Source organism: Marasmius oreades, chromosome 1 (assembly GCF_018924745.1).
Source record: "Marasmius oreades isolate 03SP1 chromosome 1, whole genome shotgun sequence".
In the NCBI taxonomy this organism is placed as follows: Eukaryota; Fungi; Basidiomycota; class Agaricomycetes; order Agaricales; family Marasmiaceae; genus Marasmius; species Marasmius oreades.
The window spans coordinates 790,705-812,819 of record NC_057323.1 but is presented as its reverse complement, the minus strand read 5'-3'; the positions used below and the strand labels follow the sequence as shown (position 1 = coordinate 812,819).

General features: G+C 46.5%; 7 protein-coding genes across 10 annotated transcripts; 2 read left to right on the top strand and 5 right to left on the bottom strand.

The window, feature by feature from the left end:
• Positions 1-6,933: 6,933 nt before the first annotated feature.
• Positions 6,934-8,946, bottom strand: E1B28_000200 (uncharacterized protein). Of its 4 annotated transcripts, XM_043146006.1 has the most exons (9): positions 8,710-8,946; positions 8,379-8,654; positions 8,307-8,319; positions 8,243-8,252; positions 8,008-8,148; positions 7,675-7,929; positions 7,402-7,608; positions 7,282-7,350; positions 6,934-7,231 (listed from the first exon to the last, which is right to left on the bottom strand). In XM_043146006.1, exons 1-9 carry the CDS (start codon positions 8,747-8,749, stop codon positions 7,025-7,027), a joined length of 1,218 nt encoding a protein of 405 aa, XP_043014706.1. In that variant the 5' UTR covers positions 8,750-8,946; the 3' UTR covers positions 6,934-7,024. The 4 variants fall into 4 exon arrangements, with proteins under 4 accessions (XP_043014706.1, XP_043014703.1, XP_043014704.1 ...); XM_043146003.1 differs by having other exon boundaries at positions 8,008-8,252; XM_043146004.1 differs by having other exon boundaries at positions 8,008-8,319.
• A 1,313-nt stretch (positions 8,947-10,259) lies between these two features.
• On the bottom strand, positions 10,260-11,260 carry E1B28_000199 (uncharacterized protein; the record flags this gene model as incomplete). Its single annotated transcript, XM_043146002.1, has 6 exons — positions 10,995-11,260; positions 10,805-10,937; positions 10,684-10,746; positions 10,592-10,630; positions 10,475-10,532; positions 10,260-10,408 (listed from the first exon to the last, which is right to left on the bottom strand). Exons 1-6 carry the CDS (start codon positions 11,249-11,251, stop codon positions 10,260-10,262), a joined length of 699 nt encoding a protein of 232 aa, XP_043014702.1. The 5' UTR covers positions 11,252-11,260.
• Positions 11,261-11,475: 215 nt separating this feature from the next.
• E1B28_000198 (uncharacterized protein) lies at positions 11,476-13,207 on the top strand. Its single transcript, XM_043146001.1, has 5 exons — positions 11,476-11,886; positions 11,941-12,231; positions 12,286-12,323; positions 12,376-12,694; positions 12,752-13,207. The coding sequence occupies exons 1-5, from the start codon at positions 11,695-11,697 to the stop codon at positions 13,061-13,063; spliced, it is 1,152 nt and encodes a 383-aa protein (XP_043014701.1). The 5' UTR covers positions 11,476-11,694; the 3' UTR covers positions 13,064-13,207.
• A 141-nt stretch (positions 13,208-13,348) lies between these two features.
• Positions 13,349-15,207, bottom strand: E1B28_000197 (uncharacterized protein; the record flags this gene model as incomplete). Its single annotated transcript, XM_043146000.1, has 6 exons — positions 13,349-14,005; positions 14,058-14,276; positions 14,327-14,395; positions 14,447-14,653; positions 14,719-14,973; positions 15,052-15,207. 6 exons carry the CDS (start codon positions 15,205-15,207, stop codon positions 13,349-13,351), a joined length of 1,563 nt encoding a protein of 520 aa, XP_043014700.1.
• Positions 15,208-15,416: 209 nt separating this feature from the next.
• On the bottom strand, positions 15,417-15,800 carry E1B28_000196 (uncharacterized protein; the record flags this gene model as incomplete). The annotated part of the gene is made up of 1 exon (XM_043145999.1): positions 15,417-15,800. One exon carries the CDS (start codon positions 15,798-15,800, stop codon positions 15,417-15,419), a length of 384 nt encoding a protein of 127 aa, XP_043014699.1.
• A 546-nt stretch (positions 15,801-16,346) lies between these two features.
• On the bottom strand, positions 16,347-18,053 carry E1B28_000195 (uncharacterized protein). Its single transcript, XM_043145998.1, has 5 exons — positions 17,825-18,053; positions 17,337-17,768; positions 16,992-17,279; positions 16,562-16,936; positions 16,347-16,501 (listed from the first exon to the last, which is right to left on the bottom strand). The coding sequence occupies exons 1-2, from the start codon at positions 17,852-17,854 to the stop codon at positions 17,514-17,516; spliced, it is 285 nt and encodes a 94-aa protein (XP_043014698.1). The 5' UTR covers positions 17,855-18,053; the 3' UTR covers positions 16,347-16,501; positions 16,562-16,936; positions 16,992-17,279; positions 17,337-17,513.
• A 1,149-nt stretch (positions 18,054-19,202) lies between these two features.
• E1B28_000194 (uncharacterized protein) lies at positions 19,203-21,206 on the top strand. The gene is made up of 11 exons (XM_043145997.1): positions 19,203-19,535; positions 19,588-19,662; positions 19,719-19,847; positions 19,906-19,956; positions 20,007-20,057; positions 20,120-20,168; positions 20,276-20,426; positions 20,487-20,660; positions 20,723-20,886; positions 20,950-20,990; positions 21,041-21,206. Exons 1-11 carry the CDS (start codon positions 19,311-19,313, stop codon positions 21,101-21,103), a joined length of 1,173 nt encoding a protein of 390 aa, XP_043014697.1. The 5' UTR covers positions 19,203-19,310; the 3' UTR covers positions 21,104-21,206.
• Positions 21,207-22,115: the final 909 nt, after the last annotated feature.

The window sequence follows — 22,115 nt, the reverse complement described above, 5'->3', positions numbered from 1 at the left end:
AGCAGGAGCAGCAGTGTCAGGTTTCCGTGCGCCCAGAGTTGCACCACTCCTCGAGCATGCCTTCGCCGGGTCATCCTCTTGTGACTCGCGAAGATGTCTTCGGTCCAGCGCCTCCTCAGGCCAAGGATATGAGGTTTCCTTATCAGCAACATCAGCAGCAGCCACCCACGAAGGAAATCGGCGTCATTGGTGATGGTAGGAAGACGATTACGCCTGAACTGGATAATTCGGTAGCTATATGCGCTTTTTCTCGTCCACATCGTGTTGACTTTTCCTTCTCTATTCTTTTCAGCACGTAGAGCAGCTACTTCGTACTTTAAACCTCAATTCGCCCGAGCCTTACCATCTCAAACAAAAGCCTTCTTTGCTCAATCTCCACCTTGATCAATCAGCATCTCGTTCGCCCGATTTCTCACCAATTTCCATCTCTTCCACTCTTCCTACTCCTACAGACCTTTCTCCCGCACGTTCGTTCGTTGAAAACGGCAGCTACAAGCAATACGTTGGCCTCAACTCGCCGACCAACCTCGTTTCAGCAGCTCGCCCTGGTGCTAATGCATATCTAGCTCAGCAGCACGCTTTGATTTACGACCCACCTTCCCCCACTCGTACAGGGAACAATTACTCTACCTCCTACGCTAATAATGCCAACGGGGCGCGACCAATCTCTCAGACGTCCGGTGCCGCGAATTGCATTCATTCCCCTGACGCGTCTTCTTATTCTCACTTGCTTAAAACGTTCATGGAGCAGCAATCTCCTACTACGAGCGCCTCCAATAACATGTTTCTTTCCTATTCTCCATTTACCAATCATTCAGCCGCTCTCGCTTTAGCATCCGCCAACATTAACCAGAAGCTTTTCAGCATCAGTGAATCTCCAACCAACGCTGTACCGGCTCAACTCCAAACAAGCCTTCGCCGTACATCAGGTTCGGTCGAGGGCTCTCTTCCTTCATTTAGCAATACCAATCACATGGCAGATTCGCTCTCTCGAGGTTTAGCTGGTGCGGCCTTACCTTCAGAGTGGGCGTCAATGCAAATTCCTCCCCAGGTGTTGCAGCATCAAGCTATGCTCGCTCATCAGCAGCAGCACCAGACGACGGCTGCCTCACTCCAGTCGTATCAACATCAGCAGCAAGCTCAGGTTGATGGCTCGATTGGACTTGGTTTGCCTTTGGGCGAATGGCAAAGGATGGTTGAGGACGGGAGACTTCCGCCTTCCATCAGTCATAACGGCGGGTCGAATGCCATATCATCAGCGGGTGGAGCAGTAGGACTCGGAATTGTCGGTTATGGAAGCGCAGCCAGTTCTGGTACGGGAACGGTTCATAGTAGCTTGAGCGGTGGTGGAATTGAAGACTCTATTCACGCACCTCAGCATCTCAGATCACTTTCGTATGTCTTCGTCTTATCACTTTGCTTTCGATGAACTGATTATTCGCCTTTATCAGATCTTGCGCCTCTCCATATCCTAGCACATATCCCAGCGGCCAACAGCAACAGCAGCAGCAATCTCTTCCATCGGAGTCTCAGGCCACTTCTCACACCAACTCTCATCAGAGGCACTCCACTCAAGGCAGTCCTAGGGACTCGCATGAACCTCTTCAACCCATCAATTTCTTGTCTTTACTTCATCCTTCGAGTTCGCCGCCGTATCATTCCTTCGTCGCTAGGATTATCAAGAACAGCGACCAACAGGCCAGGTAACATTTGGATTATCATATCGATGACCGGCACTAACAATGGGTATCGTCTTTAGCATCTTTCTGCAACAAGAACTGAAGGTCGCCGATGCGACTGAGCGAAGCAAGATTGTGGATGCGATTTGTGTGCGAGGTTACGAGATGATGGCTCATCGGTGAGTGCTCAATATACTCGCTCCTACTGTTTCAGGGTTCTGACTAGTGCTTAGGTTCGGTAATTGGGCGGTACAGCGATGCCTCGAAGCTGCCTCGACAGCTGAGGAGAGGAAGAAGATTGTCTCGTGTATGAGGTTCGTGGCCTCAGATTTTCTTCATCTCCTTCTCTTCGCTATTATTTACGGTTCTTGACGTTTCTTTAGAGGCCGTATCGTCGAGTTGGCGACCAACTGCTACAGGTGCCACGTCCTTCAAAAAGCGCTTGATTGCGAGGAAGAAATTCGTTTTCTAATCGTCTCCGAGTTGCTGTTGGGAGATCCAACGCAGACGCTGGTGAACAAGCATGCCAGTCACGTTTGGAGCAAGGTGAGAGACTGTCCCTGCGAAAGTTCACCTATATGTCACGATATCTGATATCCCTTTCAGATTATGGAGTTATCCTGGACTCCTCCTGCTCCTGACACCTCCTTCCCGCTTGCTGTTTATAAAGTTCGCTTGTTTGCATGTCCCAACATTAAGCCATCTCGTGCTGCTTTCGTTGAGAGCCAAACCTCGACTACAACACCGTTCCCCGAATAACGAATTTTCCGTGGAGGAGATGCCGACTAGCTAGCTCGTTTCAGGTCACGCCAACATTCAGAAGGTCCAGGACGACGTCTTGAAGCTGTGGAGCATCGTCAGTTTTCAACCGACCCTCGTCGGTGCTGCCGAAGCTATGAATAACTCAGTAGTCATGGACCCGCACGGACGTTTCGAGGGATCGGGTCAAGAGATTGCGAGGTAATGAGAGAGAGCATCTGTGGACACAAGAACCGTCTGCTGGTCTCACGAAGGAGATTAGACAGCATCTGAAGTCACATTTCGGTAGCCTGGAGGCAGCAAGCGGTTCGGTACTCGCACTATGGAACTCGGTGAAAAGCAATGTAGGGCTACTTTCGAACGATCAAATTGGTGAAGTTTGCAGGCAGAGTACGAAGTAGGCAGCTGGAGACAATCTACTGGTGAGTTGCTGTTTCCTGTTTTCAATCCCTCTTACATTCCGCCTGACTTACTGCCAGAATTCGTTTGTACCAGCGTAGTACTTAGTAAGTCCTTTCCATTCGTTCATTACTTCGTCGCTTACATTTCAATCTTAGTTCAACGTTTTGAACTTACTTGTCGGTGAGTTACTGTTTCCTGCTTTCAATCCCTCTTACGTTCCGCCTGACTTACTGCCAGAATTCGTTTGTACCTGCGTATTACTTAGTAAGTCCTTTCCATTCGTTCATTACTTCGTCGCTTACATCCAATCATAGTTCAACGCTTTGAACTTACTTGCCGGTGAGTCGGGGTTTCCTGTTTCTAAGTACTTTACATTTTCATTTGCTTGACTTAGTTCAACCACCGTTCAACATTCAAGCTTCCGGACCTCCGATGAACAACGAAGGTAAGTAACTATTTGCGTCGAGAATTACTCACAGATGTCCTCCGATAGATCGAATTCTTGACATCCTTTCAAAGGGTTCCCCCCAGACCAGATGGTCCGGGCTACCTTTATGCCTATTTTATCGTCGACGCAACATCCCCCCCCCAACACTATAATGGTCAAGGTCGGCGCCAGTAACGACTGGAAGCGGAGGATGGGGGAGTGGAGGCGGCGCTGTCGAGGCGAAGAGCAGGTCTGGCTCATCCAGATCCCCGCTCGACTTCGCTTTCTTTCAGGTGCGTCTATGTATTGAATATCCGACTTTAACTTACATTTTCATTCTTTTAGAGGCAATCGCTCACACCCTCCTCGACGAAGAAGCCATCGCACGTCCAGTTGTCAATTGTCGATACTGTGAGTGACTCAATTTCTTCGCTCTCCTTTCGCCAACCTCTTTCTAAGGTGGGTCTCGTCACAACGAGAAATTCCTGATGGAGGTTGAGGATCCATATGCATCTAACGCCGAAGAAACAGTCACTGAGATCATTGAGGAGGCGATACAAAGGGTTAATTCGTACTTAGACTTGTAAAAAGTATTATCTTACTAACATTTACTTCTGTAAACCAGCGGATTCCATTCGAAATTGGAACCGGGACTACTTGGCAAGTTTTATTCTCATTCTCTTGACCAAAACTCACTGAATGACTTACAGGCCTACCTGTTCAACCTGCGCACTTCAGACCCCACGTTAAAGCAAGTTCAAGCCTGGTATTTAATTCCCCTCGTTCGATACACCGCTGATCTTGACTTCAGTTGCTTATTTATCGGTGATAAGAATCCGATCACGTTCAATCAATTTTGTTCTCAATTAAATGGTGTAGTTCAATTCATTTATTCTCAACTCAATTCCTTGTTATCAATTACACTACCAAAACTGGCCCATGTCGTACATATCCCATAAACTCAATACAGTATATAATGAATATATGTTGACCATGCCGTATTAATGCCGTAACACAGAGCGAAGTACATAAGATTAGTCACATCAGTCCTAGGCCGCAGACATGCTTGTAACAGGTCCTCCCTTCTCTCAAATAGGCAGCGAGAATAGCGATCTTGAGCAAGATCATACCACAAGTCGGCCCCTTCCCTCCAGGGCTGAACGAATGCTTGGTACCATGGGCGGTTCAGATGTTGCGGTCGATGTTCTTGAGCTATCTGAGCCTGATTCAGATACCCTGACGAACTCCAGAACATCTTTTCAGGAAACTCGGATCATCAGCGAGAGGACACATTATCGTTCAGGCCTCCCCGAGTCCTCAGGCAGATCCACCGCTTGCTCTAGTGCAGGATGTCGAGCCTGGACTCCTGCGGTAAACGGAACCATCATCTTCCCATCTTCCCCGCCAGTGTCGTCGATGAGTATGGCGACCTTGTTGATGATGAGATCATGGAGGACCATACGAAGAAGTCGTTCGATTTCACTGGGAAGCTGAACAAGCTCAACGAGTCTGGAGCTTCAGATCGACGAAGCTTCGTGGAACAACTGGAGGATGCATTTAAGACACCGACAAAAATTGATCTTCGTTGCGATTTCGCTGTGACCGGACTTCATACCGATGTTCCACCCCTTCTGCCTTTGCCATCCACGCTCAAGATCCGATATGCTGTTGAACTGGGAGCGCACCGCCGTAAACCCGTAAACCACAAGCTCACCAGATGAATTGAAGAGGCGAGCGGTTTGTGAGCGCCCGCCGGGCTGACTTTTGATCGTTTTTGGGGTACAGGTGTATCCACGGGTCCGATTAGGGTTCTGGTTGTTCTGGATATACGTCGATAAACAGTTGTTGGAAAGACCAGGTTCGTTGCGAGAGGAAGAGTGAGTTTATCGAATTTGAATTTTGGAAACTTCAGATTAACTCAACCGTTGCTTTTAGTTTCGATACTGAAATGCCAGTGGAGTGTGGCGACGAATTTTGGGATCAAAAGCGTTTCTGCATCTCATCTCCAACCAACCCATGACAAAACCTCAAAGATCTCCTCGTTTGTTTCTCGTCAGGTTGTACTACCCGATGCTTTTTTACGTGAAATTATAGTTTTAAAAAATAAATAACCATATAATTGCCACTGTGTTCCATGCAATGTTCCACGTTCAGCATCTGAGCTCAGCTGATTAGTTGTATTTTGTAAACTGATTTCAATTGGAATTCAGGAATCGCGACATACCCTCACAGAAAAAGGCTTGCTTGTGCAACTATCATTGTGGTCAAGAAACTGTTGAATAAATAGTCGTTAGATATATTGGAAGGTGCAGAAAGCATATTGCCATGTTGGCTCAATTGGTAGAGCGCATGGCACTAATATGGAATGTCAGATTTGTCGTTCCACACTTCTTGAGGTGAGGGTTCGAATCCCTCACATGGCGCATTTATTTTACGTTCTCATTTTCCTCGTTACGGTTAACGCCTGCCAGTTTAAACTCCGACAAGAAAGTTCCCACCCGGTAACGTGTCTTAAATAGTTAAGAGATCCTTTGATGTCTAGATTAATTCCTTCGAGACCGAACTTTGATCCGAGCACATAAAATCAAGCCATTGACCTCTTAGTGGTGATCTTCACTGAAATACGTGTTTTTAGTCGCATTTGAGGCTATATATGGAAAATCTATCCCGAACTTATTATTCTACACATGCATAAGCCCTATTCTGGGGCACCAAATCGGGAGTTGAGGCTGTGTGGGTGAATGGAAAGTTTTGGTGCACGGAAGGTCATCCGACGCGCGCGTTGGAAAAGTCGTTCCACGAAATCGCCAATCTTTCGCTTAGTAAGCCGACAAGACCTTGGCCGCAGTGGGTGCCTACCAGTTACAGGCTGGTTCATATTATGATATATATACGTGCTACTTTATATTGTGTCGATCTATCTGTATGTGTAGCTAGAGTTAGACCACATATACATTCATTCACACGATTTAATGTGGAGTGTACGTAGGAAATATCAATGCAGATAAGCTAGTACATTTAATAATACTGCGAGATAGGATGAGATCAACTTGCAATATTGGTTGGGGCAACTGAGTTGAACTGCTGTAATATTATATATACAGTAGTTCAACTCAATTGAGCTCAACCCAGAAGTTCAACTGTATGCATGTTGAACTCCCTCAAGTTCAACTTTGTGTATGTTGAACTCCCTCAAGTTCAAATCTGGAGTTTATTCAACCCAGAAGTTGAGTACTGAAGCATGAAATAATATTTTTTTACCAAAGCGATCTGGAGCCTAAGAGAGGAAGGTGATATAGAATGTGTGTTGCCTCCCCACTTACCATAACGGGTTATGTGTTGACTAATTTCCCTACCAGTAGAGATTGCACAGCCACATCCAAAAATGGTAAGTACACCAAAGGCCCACGCGCGGGTGTAACACAATCAAAATCAGTAACATCAGCCTTCGTTCGCTCTAATACTCTTTAACAATGATACTACTCACAATTATAACGTAGCATTTTGTATTAACTGTCTTAATTATTCTTAGTTACTAGTATATTAGTATTAGTATACAAACCGATGTCGTCATTAACTTAGCAGTATATTGAGGGTTGAACTGCGGAGTTTTCAACTAAAGGTTGAGCTCACTAGGTCAACTTGCAGTTGAACTGTACTATTTAAGTTTAATGTTACTCTAGTATTACATGTACTGTTCTAGTTCAATATGTCTCAAACCACAGTTTGAATATTTGCGCTTCGAAGCGATTTACTCTCAACTAACCTCGTCCTGCTGTAGTTCCTTCGATAACCGACAACTTGGGTCCAATAGTAGCTCTGGTGCAAGCCATCTTAACGTCCCTTCGACACGGCTCTGTGATGTGGTCGACAGACTGATTGCATGGTCGTCAGAGACCCGGGATAACCCAAAGTCTCCGATACATGCCCTTAGCGGCTTTAGAGTCCGTATCAAAATGTTGACCTGTTTGGTCTTCAACATAATGGATAACATAGAGGAGTGTCAGCACTTACGCCCTTCAGATCACCATGAACAATTTTCCGGTCGTGAAGGTATTCCAAACCAGAAGCGACGTCATAAGCCTGAAAGAGAGAAACCATGAACTGGGATTCTAACAGATAAAATTGTCATACCAGCGTTACCAGTGTAGTATGATCGACAACTGGTTTCATTTTAGGTGGGCGCGGGTTCAAGTAATGAGCGAGATTCCCTCCCTCCATCCATGGTGAGACCAAGCATAACTTCCCTGGAGCACCATCCCAGTCATACATTCCAAAGAACGGGAGGATGTTGGGATGGGATTCGAGTTGTTTCCATAGTATCGCTTCTCGCTTGAATTGCTTTTTTTTTCAAAACAAAAAGGTGAGCCGATTGAGCCTCGCAAGAGGCATGGCAGAGCAACATACCTTCAGTAAATCCTGTGAATTGGACTCATTACCCTGCTGAAAATTCCTGACTACTTTCAAGCAAACGATGGTCTGCCTGACTTTTCCCTTCCATACGTCCCCGAAACCACCCGCGCCGATAGGATGTTCCCCCTCTCGAGTTACATTCTTGATATTGAGACATTCCGGGGTGACATCTGAGTGTTTCGACAACTTGAGCATTATCTTGAATATTGACGATCGAAGTTCGGTTGAGATTTCAGGAAGTTCGGCAGCCTGTCGAGTGGATAGTATCCGTTATAAGAACGCAGACATACGGGGCACTACAGATAGCCATATAGAGTCGGAACCTACCGCCTGTAAGGAGTTGAGCCATATCTGTGCATCTTGCCCTCGTTTTCGAAAGAGCTGATTACGCTGCTCATGATTTTGCACATCTGTTACGATGCGAATTATTTCATCGGCATGAGCCTTCTTCCTTGCGCTGGTGTCCTTCTTCAAGAAGTTCATTGTAAAGGAGGATTGATAGATTGGGAGATGTGAGTTGTAGCAAAAACGTGTTGAAAAGTAGGTTGCAACCGGCGTATACCTGATTGGCACTATATTAGTGTCTCATGAGTTCCCTGCAGTTTGGCAAAATGACTTCGGCTGACTGCATTTTACCTACTATACACAGTTAAGTCAACCAGTGAGAGTAGGTGTCATGAGGACCTTGTGGTACTCACTCGTTTCCCGTGTCGTCGCCGTCTTCGATCTTAGATCTTCCATCACCAAGTCGACTGTCGAACGTATCAGATACGGCTGGAACAACAACCAGTTCGCAAGCCGTGAACGTGGCGACCCACGGTATGTCAAAGCCATAGAACAATTGATTTGAGTCAAAGCGTCGACAGCCTGTGAAACGCCACTGAACGACTGGAATAAAAGACCATACTGTCTTGGAGCACTTGGTATTGATTCTTCAAGTGCCTGTCGCCGTGTCCCGGGTATTCTTTTCGATTCTGTGCTCGCGTATCAGTCCTTTCTTCCGCTTTGCGCAATAAGAAAACATCGCACCTGAACAATCCGAAACCATGGCTGAACCCGTTCTTTTCATGGGCCATGTCTTTCTCAAGGAATCTACCCGGGAATACCCTCTTCGCTGATCGGCGGTCGTGATTCTTGATATCTTTGTCACAAGGTACTGTCCCGACGGTCCAAAGTCCTACGGCCCTGTTCAGACATGATGTATGTGGACTAGCGAAGGCCAGCTGGCAGGGTTTGGACCCGGAAAAACGTGTTGAAGAGAGTGACCGAGAACAAGGAACATCATTGAAGATTCATTGCGATAAAGGCGTTATCTTATCTGGGAGATAAAAAAGGAAATTCGTACAGTTAAGCGGACCACGTCCTCGGCACAGCAGACTCATCAACCTTTGATTTAACCAATTCTCATCACCAATACGCAGCAACAGATTTAAATATTAGCTTTGGGATGGAAAAGGGTACCCGTAACTTTGAATTCCGTTGTCTTTTTGTTCCTATCCGGCTGATTATTCTCCTCTCTTCCGCCTTTTAATCCCGACTTACTCTATCTTCAAGCACCTTTCGAATGTCCTTAACACCTCGAAAACGCCACCACCGCCAGCTCGACGAACGCGAGCAGTTTTAGCTGGCAGTGGCTGCCTGAAAGAAAAAGGATATCGTGCTTTGTCCAAGATATCGGCCGTTGCATGGGGTGTCAATGGAGTCTGGACTAGTCCGTCCTCTGCTTGAGGATGAAAAAGTACGAGTGAGTTTCCAAGCCTGTTGCTGCCCAGTGCTAAGGTTGGTTGGTTGACGAAGTTTTGGAAGAACGTTGATGGTAGCAAGGCGAGTAAAGGATGTCCTTGTCCAATAGACCAATAGACCCAAAGATGCTAAGAATATACGTGAATTGCCTCTTGGCTTCAGAACCCTTCGACACCGATCCCCGCACTTTATGCGTGCCGTGTACAGCATATTGGACTTTGTCGGCGACAATCGCGAAAGAGAACGTTCTTCTCGAGATGCCGTTCTTGATTGACAGGCTCGCCTCCAATTTTGACGTGGAGACTGAAGACTTATATTTTCCCGAAAAACCTTGGGGTGAGATCCTTTGAACTATTCTTCTCTTCCTATATTCACTTATACACAAGGAGTTACATCCTTACATATCCACCACATCGCACATACGTTCGTTCACGGCTTTCTAGCAGTTCCGTCTTGCATCCTTGCTTATCCCCCAACCTACAGCGGAATCGCGTTCGACAATGTACTCATGGATCATACTCCTCTCTATGACGTTCCTCCTATTCTGCTTTGGGTGAAATCTCGGTATCGGAGTCGTGAAATATTCTAGCTCTAATGATTCAAGGTACTTGATGGTACATGATGGAGTGATGAACTAGAGCAACTACCCAAAATACACATTATAAATACAAATGTAAGTTACTGGATACCTAAGGAGGCAAAGATACGGCTACCTATCTTGTTTCACGCGTGCTAGATGCTGGTACGGCCATAGTCTCTGGCGTCTGGCCTGAACGAAGTTGTTGTTGGAGATATTCCGTGCGTGTCGTTCATGTCGCCCAATCCACAAGATGGCCTCATTGCCACGGATTTTCATCGGGATCCAGTGTCATCCACGTCATCCGTCCTTCCGCCGAATTCGACAGCCACTCGGTCTCCTCCGCTAAAGAGAGTTCGACATCATTGACCTTCCGCAGGTCCACAAGTTCGTCAGTAATAGCCGAGGCTGGTCGCAAAAAGATTGGGTCAATGCCTGGAAGTACTGAATAATAGTGATGTATATGAAGCGTACATGAATTTGAATTCAGGTTTGGTTTGACTACCACGGTCTCGGTAGCCGCCGACAAGAACTGTAAAATGTGACACTCAACTGCTGGTCATAACGAATATTTAACTGAGATCGCCTTACGCTAACCTCCCCGGTTGGCACATCAGTCGAAGAAGATTCCTTATATGTTGAAATCAAGATAGAAAACTCTGAACAAGATGCTGATGACTTACCTGTTGGACCATTGCCTTCAATTGCATTCGTGCGAGACTCTCTGTGACTTTACTGGATGCGTTCTGGAGTGGACATATTAGTCAAAGGAAAAACCGCAATGTGGAACACTTTTCGGCTTACATCGACGTTCCACCTGTGGGCCTTTAATTGTTTACCGAGTGTCCTCGCACCCGATCGAGCTTCTGTAGCCTCAGGACTGTCGAAATGATGACTGGAAAGCGTGATGAAGCCCCCATCGACAATTAAACGGATGCTATTGACAGAGGTGACGGTGAGCTAAGAAGGCAAAGCAGAGGGAATCGATACTAACTCTTCGTGGGTCCTCAAGAGGCGCTCCCAGTCGTTCAGAATCGCTGGCACACCAATTTGATTTGCCAAGGGCAGATACTCGACAATTTTTTGTAGTATACGATCCATCTGTTCTTGAGACGCTTCGTAAACCTCGATAGCTGCTTGATGTTCTGCTAACCGGGATTCCCGGGCCGTCGCGGTAGTATGTCGTCGCCTCAGTTTTCTGAGAACTTCCACGAAAAACTTGGGCTTTCTTGGCTGCGTGTCGCGAGACATGGAAAAGGAATATGATACACAAACATTGCCAGGGATCATCATCTTTTTATAGTCTATGCCGACCTTTCATCTTGACCCCAAGTTCCGAGTCGCTTTGTCAACTAGTATCATCGAAAACGTATTGACCGAAGGCAGGAAAAGAGTCCTTGTATTTCTCCCGTGAGCAACGAAGAGAAACAATAACATGACAACAAAAAACTTCCTAGGTACAAGGATGTGCGCCACTCGATATGGATGTTGCTTTGATACTGACAGGTGGCAAGGCGTGGGAGGATTGGGTGCAAAATCGAACCATCACTGCCGTCAAGAATTCAATAACCTTGTCATGGACAATGTGGACCCGGTATAGTTCTTTTTGTTCTCTAGATCTTTTCGTTTGCCTGATTACCTCCTGTCCTTTATCTCCAAGTCCTGCCTTGCTCCTCTCTCCAAGCACAGTTTGAATGTCCACAACACCCCGACAACACTACCGCGAACTTGACGAATACGAGAGATTTTGGTTGGCGTGCGAGCCTTGGCTGAAAGAAAAAGGATATTTGTTTCGTCCAAGATATCGACCAGGTTGGGTACCATCGTGGAATTTTAATCCAGAAGACGAATACAACTGGATACGTGCTGAGGATGCGCAAGTCCGAGTGAGTTTCACGCTTTGGTGTCCTAAGGGTGGTTGAATGACTATGGTTTGGAAGAATACCGTCAGATTTATGGACGCAGAGCGAGTAAAGGACGGAGATATCGTCTACTTCAAGAGGTTGCATTCCACAAGCACCCACGAAATCGCAATGATTCGCCTCTTGGCTTCAGAACCTTTCGCCGCGGATCCTCGCAACCACTGTGTGCCATGTTACAGCATATTAAACGTACCGGACACCATTGCCAAGGATAACATCCTTGTCGAGATGCCCTTCTTAACTGATTGGTTCTCCCCTGAATTCGAGACAGTCGGCGAAGTCTTGGAATTTTTCCGCCAGACGTTGGAGGTGAGAAATCTATGTGCTGTTCTGTTCTGCAGACTCACACACTCAAACAAAAAGGGCTTGCATCACATGCATAGTCACCACATAGCACACAAGCAAGTTTTACCGCTCACTTCTCGAGTCTTTACTAATTCATGGATTCGGTAGTGATATCAAGGCCAACAATATACTCATGGATCATAGTCCCCTTTATGACGTTCCTCCCCATCCTATCATGCCGATAAAGTCTCGTGATTGGAGTCGTCCTGTTGAGCCTTCCAATCGAACAGATCGTCCTGTCCATTATTATATTATCGACTTCGACCTTTCGGTGCAGTACGGCCCCAAGGATGGTCCTCATCTTCGCGAACCATGGTACGGCGGTGATAGAAGTGTGCCAGAATTTGAACGAGACGAGATGTGCGATCCTTTTGCCGTGGACGTATATCGTATGGGGAATATATTCAAGGGCTGTTTCACAGTTGGGGTACGTGCGCTGTCGGTGCCTAACGATGTATTGTTGCTCATGCGCCTTGTGTCACAGGATTGGGATGATGATTTATGGCCTCAACTCCGAGGACTCGAATTCATGAACGAACTTATCAATGATATGACAGATCCAGACCCGAAAAAGAGACCCAAAATGGACGAGGTAATGGAGCGATTCACGAAAATTCGCAAATCGTTGTCGTGGCATCAACTTCGCGGCCCCGTGTGGAAGGCCAAGGATCCAATTCCTGCTGTTGGCTCGCGACCTTGGCTTTCTCATTGGCGGAAACAGATGCGTCGCATCGTTCGCCACGTACCTGCTTTACCTACACCGAAACCCATAGCGAGACCTAAGCTGTCACAGTGATCGTGGTGCAGTTAGGTTGCACAACAAGTTGATATATAGTCAACCTTGTTTGATAATAATGTCTACATAATGGTCCAGTTTACCGGAATATTTTAACCTTGTCTTAATCCCTATGTGTCCCAGTGGAGAGGCAATCAAGCGAGGCTTTGTCAGTCATTGGAATTCATGTTTCACAACTGGATTTCAATAAACTTTCTCGGCGAGATTGTTCATCGTCTATACGCGATCAAAATCAAGTAAGTAGTGAATTCGAAGAAAGGCCTCCGCCAAAACCAACGAAATTGATCAATCTATACATGACACAAAAATCGGAACAACTCCGTCTTTGAGCTGTCTCAAGGCTATTCTTACGTCTCTATCCGTCTCCAGGGTTTCAAAGCGACCGGGATACAGCTCCTCCTCGCATTTAATGACTATGTTACTCAGGTCGTATTCCACTCCCCAAACCGCTGAAATATGCCGACAAAGTTCCATAGCAAGGCCCTCATGCGTAATCGCGGGAGAAACCGGCAGAGGAGAGCTATTTTGTCCAAAGTGGACCCGCAGTGTGACCGGCGGTCTATTGTCCGACTTCGACTGCTCCTCAGCCTGAGAGATTAGATCGCGATGTTGTCGAACCAGGTCCGCTGCTAATGCGCTGGTGGAAGGGTATTTAACATTCTTTCGGATATCAGTAAGGGTGCTGGAGTCCCAATCGGGAGCCGGCACGATGGTTTGAGCCTTTCGTACTGCAGATTGCAGGCTGTCCAGGCCACTTATCCGTTCAAGGACCTCCAAAGCGGTCAGTCGGGCAGCGGGAGGGGAGCTCCAGCATGCCAGCATTAAGTTCCATTCATCGTCTTCCAACCTGTCAAGCCGAGAAGGGTGCTTCCCATCGACAATTGCGAGCACGACTGCACCTTCTGATGGCTCTTCGAAGAATGGTACTTCTCTGGCAAAAATCTGCCAGCGGCCTTAAAATTGAGAATAGGCACGTAAAGCACTACAACCTTACCTCGTAGCAAACGCACCCGTAAGCATAAATGTCGCTTTCCTTTGATAACCGACAACTTGGGTCCAATAGTAGCTCTGGTGCAAGCCATCTTAACGTCCCTTCGACACGGCTCTGTGATGTGGTCGACAGACTGATTGCATGGTCGTCAGAGACCCGGGATAACCCAAAGTCTCCGATGCATGCTCTTAGCGGCTTTAAAGTCCGTATCAAAATGTTAACCTGCCTGGTGTTCAACAGAATGGATAACATAGAGGAGTGTCAGCACTTACACCCTTCAGATCACCATGAACAATTTTCCGGTCGTGAAGGTATTCCAAACCAGAAGCGACGTCATAAGCCTGAAAGAGAGAAGCCATGAACTGGGATTCTAACAGATAAAATTGTCATACCAGCGTTACCAGTGTAATATGATCGACAACTGGTTTCATTTTAGGTGGGCGCGGGTTCAAGTAATGAGCGAGATTCCCTCCTTCCATCCAGGGCGAGACCAAGCATAACTTCCCTGGAGCACCATCCCAGTCATACATTCCAAAAAAGGGGAGGATGTTGGGATGGGATTCGAGCTGTTTCCATACAATCGCTTCTCGCTTGAATTGCTTTTTTTTCGAAACGAAAAGGTGAGCCGATTGAGCCTCGCAAGAGGCATGGCAGAGCAACATACCTTCAGTAAATCCTGTGAATTGGACTCATTACCCTGCTGGAAATTCCTGACTACTTTCAAACAAACGATGGTCTGCCTGACTTTTCCCTTCCATACGTCCCCGAAACCACCCCCGCCAATAGGATGTTTCCCCTCTCGAGTTACATTCTTGATATTGAGACATTCCGGGGTGACATCTGAGTGTTTCGACAACTTGAGCATTATTTTGAATATCGACGATCGAAGTTCGGTTGAGATTTCAGGAAGTTCGGCGGCCTGTCGAGCGAATAATATCCATAATGAGAACGCAGACATATGGGGCACTACAAATAGCCATATAGAATCAGAACCTACCACCTGCAAGGAGTTGAGCCATATCTGTGCATCTTGCCCTCGTTTTCGAAAGAGCTGGTTACGCTGCTCATGATTTTTCACTTCTGTTACGATGCGAATTATTTCATCGACACGAGCCTTCTGCTTTGCGCTGGTGTCCCCCTTCAAGAAGTTCATTGTAAAGGAGGATAGATAGAGTGGTAGTTAGGAGTTGTAGCAAAAACGTGGTTGAAAAGTAGGTTGCAACCTACCTGACTGGTACTATATTAGTGTCTCACGAATTCCCTGCAGTTTGGCAAAACGACTTCGGATGACTGCATTTTACCTACTATACATAGTCAAGTCAACCAGCGAGAATGTCATGAGGACCTTGTGGTACTCACGTTTCATAGTTTCCCGATTCGTCGCCGTCTTCGATCCTTAGTAGAATGACTTAGACCTTGTTCTTCCATCACCAATTCGAACGTATCGGACAAGAACCAATTCGCAAGCCATGAACGTGGTGACCCACGGTATGTCAAAGCCGTAGAGCAATTGATTTGAGTCAAAGCGTCGTCGACAGGTCCACGCCACTCCACGGCTCGAATGAAAAGACCATACTGTATTGGAGTAGACATTGGTTCTTCATGTGCCTGTCGCCGTGTCCCGGGTATTCTTTTCGATTCTGTGCTCGCATATCGGTCCTTTCTTCCCGCTTTGCACAATAAGAAAACATCGCGCCTGAAGAGTCCGAAACCATGGTTGCTGAACCCGTTCTTCTCGTGGACCATGTTTTCCTCAAGGAATCTACCTGACCGGGAGTACTTTGCTTCGCTGATCGGCGGTCGTCATTCCTGAGACTCTTTTTGTCATAAGGTACTGTCCTGACGGTTCCCGAAGTCCTAATATGGTCCTGTTCAGAAAACCCATGCACAGCGACTGTAGCATATTGACATGAGACTTTGGAAGTTAGGCCGTTTATCTTTTAGAGGGCTGACTTGAACTGTCTATCACGGTGATCCTACGTCTTCGACGTCGAGAGTAGCGAGCGAGTGAATGGCTCGAGACTACGCATGACCGCAGCTAAATTGGCATCGAAAATATTTTTTATTTCAATTTACCGCCTATATCTGCTGCAATACACCCGAAATCGTGTCAAATTTCGACATGCCGGGACACGGCTTGATGACCATGACGTGCTGGGTCAGCAGTAACCCCGCAAAAGAAAACAACTCTCACCGTCCAACTGTCCAACTGTCTATTTCTCGACGACTCTCATTGTTTTCCAGACGTTTTCCGATACATTGATTCAACTTCTTCAACATTTATTATATTACATTGATTCGTCAACAATGAACGCCGCAAGAAGGGACTTTGGGCTTTGCGGAAGACAGTACAGCGTAAGAAAGACCTTAACGACGGGTTACGGACCATGCGATTGTTTATTGTCAACCAACGGCCGCAAAAGAACTCCTATAGATCAGATTGAGGTCTGCGATGCGAAAACGTCAGACCAAAGTCTTAGATCGATGCCTTCGTTACCATAACGCACCTTGCAGGGACCCGGAGTTGCACGGGTACCAAACGACCTTGGAGTTGCTTTGGCACACCGTGGGTCGCCGCATCCAATTCTCCCGAACCGGGTTCTTTAACATGAAATGTTGTTGATACGTCGATCAAGGCCCTGAACGAACAAGGTTTCCGTCCCGAATTTGAAACGACGGCGAAGTGAGTACCCGTGGTTTGAGTATCCGTACACTTTGTATCGTTCTCATGCCACCCATGTATTCGCCTCATTGTTCTGGTTTTGATAGAGTTTCCCCTGTGCAGCTAGAAGAGGTGAAATGTACGCATCAAGAAGCTCTACTGTCCTGGTAGTAGCGATCATTAGAAACACCGTTGGGTGTTGTTCGTTGCAATTCATAATCTTCGGGTATTGTTCAATTATATACAATTCCTTGTGAATGAGAAAAGAAACGAACATAGTAGCTGACGTGACTAGGTCAATTTTTACAACCCTCGCTTCTTCGGGTAGGCATAGCAGGTACTCGAGTCGCCAGGTAGCCAATGCGCACGAAGCGATCAAGTATGCTTTCGTCCCTAAAGGATATCCGAGAGCGAAACTTGAACTCGCACATCCCTTTCACAGTATCAGCAAACCACGAGGCGACTTGGTTCATGTTCGGCCGTTTAGTCGGATCGCCATAGGTAATATCCGAGAGTAGAGATTGCATGAACGAAACGATGGATTGAGTCGGATGGGTCGTCAGCTGCATCCAGATAGCTCAAGCGTCAGTGATCGTCCAAGGAAATATCGGAACACTTGCCCCAGAAAATCCTTCTCTGATGATGTTGGCGACACGATATACGTCTATTGCGGATGGATTGCGATTCGTGCGTGAACTGCAATCCCTGGTGATAGTCAATTTGAAAGATATTCCGAACGGTGTGGGAAACGAATTTCGAAAATCTGACGGCAAAACTCCACGACTTCGCTGACAGTCTCAAATTGAATACGGGTCCAGCGTAGAAGACGGAGGCATGACCAGCAAGACGGTATCATCGACGTCTGGTATGGCGAGGACTTTGTATATGGGTACGCAATGATTTCTCGAGTCAGCCGCGTATGGTTCCTTTCGAAAAGGTGGCCCCATCTTCAGTTTAGACTGAACTCCCGAAGTCGGATCACGAAGCTTGACTTTTTTGTGTACGATCTCTCCGTCTGAGATGCGTCGAGCATCTAGAGTTTGGAACACAAACTAGAAAAAAAAACAGATATTACAATAGCCCTGTCATATACGGCGCGTTGACTCACTGAACTGTGGTTGCCGTTCAAAACTGACATGCTTCTGCTTCTGACGTCTTCTTCGTATTATTCCATGAAGGATCCCGACCTCTGAGCCAGCGTGGTCGTAGCATATAGCCTCGTTCCTTGAGCAACTCTTGACAATTTAGGATGTCGTCGTCCGTCAGGCCACCTATCAAAACGCTGTCGAAGTACTTGCTATCCACGTCTCATCAACAACTTGACAATTTACTTGTGGGAACTTTTTAGGGCTTTTTGGGGCTTGTACAAGTCGACAAGCCACCAGTCACAAGTTATGTCCATTTTCTGACAAGCTCAGATTTACTCGGGTCCATCCGCCAAAGTTTTCCGGTGAACGTCTGTTTTTCAGACAGCCTCCGATGTTGGGGGTTCTTGGAGAGCACAAATCATGTTCAGCAAATTATATAAAGCCATTTAGGTACTATTTGGTGGGGGATAGTTGGGAGGAGCAAACAAGCTGGTTGACTCGTGAGCTTGTGGGCTGGTCAAACCAGCCGAAAAGCCCAGAAAAGCCGAGAAAAGCCAAGAAAGTTCACCAGTAAATTGTGTAAGTTGCTGATGCCGCCTCCGGACTCTGAACGAACGATTACTATCATTTGGTAGGTGTTGAAAAAATTGGAAAGATTGCTCCCGGAAAGTAAGTCCCCGTTGTTGTTTGCCCTTCGGCTTTATTAAGAAGGTAGTAAGAGATATATAGTCTCTATATTCCATGTACAATGACCACCTCACGAGGGATTCCCATATTTATTGACGTGCCGTTGCAAGGTCTCGAGAAAGGGGAGTGTTGAAAGGAAAATGTCACAATCTGTCACGCCTACGTCATCCGGCAAATCCTCGGCATTGGCTTATGTAGGGTGGCCACGTCACTGACGCGACACCGTATCGTCTTACCGATGTCACGCTCAACCCGACCTCCAGAAGAATACCTTGCTCCTCACGACTGAGAGCAGCAGGGACTCCGGAAATTGATAGGTAACCTCTTCATACCTCTCTCAACTCTCACTCCCTTTTTTGTAGAAGCTCCTGGCGTGTAGCTTAAATCCGACGGCTATTTTCACCTTTTTTTTGCACTTCTGACACTTGAAAGCCTGCCGAACAGCCTATCCCCCAATAAAACAAATAAATTTATCACACACACATGTAGATCTAGTGCAAAGTAGTATATTCCGAGAGTTTTATAAGCCATGGGAAGTAGACAGGGGAAAAATCACCATTTTTCAACACCTACCCGCTTTTCAACCCAGCGCCAACAATAGTAGTTGAAACATGTGCAGGTGGTAAAGACATTCAGTTGAGAGGATTGAGGACGAGGAAGGAATGGGAAGTACCTTTGGGCATAATGCTTGAATTGGTTCAATGATCTTCCGTTACATCGATGTTCCCCGGATCGTCCGACCAATTTTAACGGCGGAGCTTTTAACGGACATTCAATATTCTTGTGACGTTCCCTAATGGTCCAGTCGCGTGTGTCGACATGTTTTCAACCTTTCCCATTTGCTGCCTCGCGATATACCTCCTCATCGTTCGCATTTGTCGATATCGACGTGTCAATAGAACTTCAGAAAAATATGCTGGCCTTGATCTCGACACGATAACGCCTCAAAACGTCCAGCAAATCGTGCACGATTCCTCATTCTACGACGCGCCAATGACCATGTTATTGGGAACTCAAGCTGCGTTGTTCAAAGTTTTCGTAGTGGTGAGAAATGATTCTGATATACTCTGACCGCGTACTAAAGTTCATTTTCAAGCCCACTATTGCCTCGTTATTACTGAAAACCGGCGAGTTGACAGACGGGGTACGATTGAATAAACGTATCGCAGATGTAGGTGCTCCCAGTGTCTCGAGTAGACCGCAGAGTTGTCATTTTGTACTCCCCAGGCTTCCACGTTGATTACGACCTTCATCTCGAATCCCTCACCGCCGCGCTCAAGCACTGACGACCACTCTGATCCACGAGCCGCGATCGCTATCGCTCGTGTCAACTATCTGCATGGAAAGTATTCAATTGTACGCTTCTTTGTGATATTCTGTCGTACATTTTGTTCTACAAAATCTAATCCTCTAGCGAAACGAAGATCTACTATATAATCTGGCCTTGTTTATAATGGAACCTGTGGTGTGTCAGAACGCGATCGCCCGTCTTTCTTATCCAACGGTCGATTTCAGAGGTACACAGCCCGTTTTAACTGGCGGCCTCATACCTCACTCGAGAAAAAGGTGATAGTCCTTATCCAAGGTCCTCTATCACACAAGTCACACTAAACGCAATCCGTCCGTAGGCTATATTCATCTTGTGGACCGACATAGGTCGGCGAATGGGCATCGAGGGTATTTGGCGTTCCTATGTAGAGATGGAGAACTGGACTCACGTTTGTTTTCGTTCATTCGCCATCGCGTTTCCCCTCTCTTATATCAACCATAGACATACGAGGAAGAGAATATAACTCCCTCTGAATCCGCTTATCAGCTGTCGCACATCACCATCGAACGTTTGTTAGTCGAAGTCCCGTCATTCCTTGGACTAAAATATCTGGCATACAACGTCTTTCTTACTCTATTGGACGACAGGACACGCAATGCCATGAGGTACGGATACCCAACCACCCTATGACCTCAGATCTTCTGATACCGTACTCTTACATGTAGACTTCCGGCTCCAAACCGTACGATTTCGCTAACAACATGCGCTCTATTTCGTATCCGAGCATGGACCGTTCATCATCTTTGTCTTCCTAGACTCAACCCGGCGCTCTGGGTCCAGATGAATCCGAATCCCATCTGCCCCAGTGCCGATGGGATCCCTCGAATGCACGCATTCTAGTACGGCTCGTATTTTTCTGTTTATAATCACTTAATAGCTAATTCTGCCTGGAACACTCTAGTCCGGGGCCGTACTACTTCCCTGAGCCAACAGGATACTTTGCGGTGAAATTTCAGCAACTTTTGCTCGCTGTTGGCCTTAAGCATCCAGACAACATACCAGGAAAGAAGTGGAGGAGCGAAGGTTATCGGTTGGAAGAGTTGGGCCCTGGGCGGTATGAGAATGGTGGGTTTCCCCCCTTTTCGACGTTGGCGGATATTTGTTAAACATTTTGTGATTTTTTTCAAGAGGGGCATGAGCAAGTTCTGGCTGCGGCTTCTCAGATGCAGGTAAAAAGTTGTATGACTGATGCAAGTGCCTGACTGACATATTCGAAAAGGGCTGTCCTATCACTGGGCCGTGGTCGCTGGAAGCACGAAAAGGAAGAGAGAAAGTGAATTAGATGATATATATGCATTCCCATCCGTTGTTCCACGCCTTTGTATTATACAGCTTGGATTATAGTCAATGTTTATTCGTGAAATCGTCTTCCTAGGCGTCAGCTCTTGGAATATGCCGAGACAACCGTCTCGATATCGAGGTTATCGGAGTTTACAGCACAGTAGATCATCATCAGTGTGAGTCATGTAAGTCCATCGGACTTGGCAGGTCAGGACTTAAGGGCAGGGCGGGTAAAAGCACTGCAGTGACTGCATACCGAGTCAGAATTCCTATTACAAAGTCTAAGTTTATGTTCTTCCTGTCAGTGTTCCGGGTGCCTCTTTGCCCCTCGGTGTGAGCTGCCTACGGAAAAACAACCACCGAGGGGACCGTCCATCCAACACGACCGTAGTGGATTGGTGATCTAAACTCCGATATCACCGATCGTACGTCTGTATATACAGATGAATCTCCTATAATGCATACCCCTTGGTTGGGTCCAAAATGTATGCATTTTTAGAGAGTATGCATTTCTAGAAAAAAATATATATATATCACTTTTATGGTCACTGATGGGTTCAAAAGAGCTCAAACTGTATTGTAGACCTTCTATCAGTAGAAATGCCATCTTTTGCATGATGTGCCTCAATATCCTTTTTCCGAGAAGCAATTGAATTTTTCAAAAACTCTATGCCTTTTCTTAAGACTGCAAGTGGACTCAAGATGATTTTTGGGGGCATGTTGGGTGTAAATAGTACTGTAGGGACAAATTTACAAATGATTTACTAAGGTTAGCACCTACACACTAAAGGGGGTATGCATTTTTGGAGGTGAATTTGGCCCATGAGGATCGGTTTTTGAGCCAAAAAGGTATGCATTATGCGAAATCAGAAAGGTATGCAATTTCACCCGCAAACCGAGTCGGGAAGCCGAAAATCAATGCATTTTCGGAAATTATGCATTATCGGACACATGCATTATAGGAGATTCATCTGTAGGTCACGTCGGTAAGAGGTAGTTAACCATCAATTCAA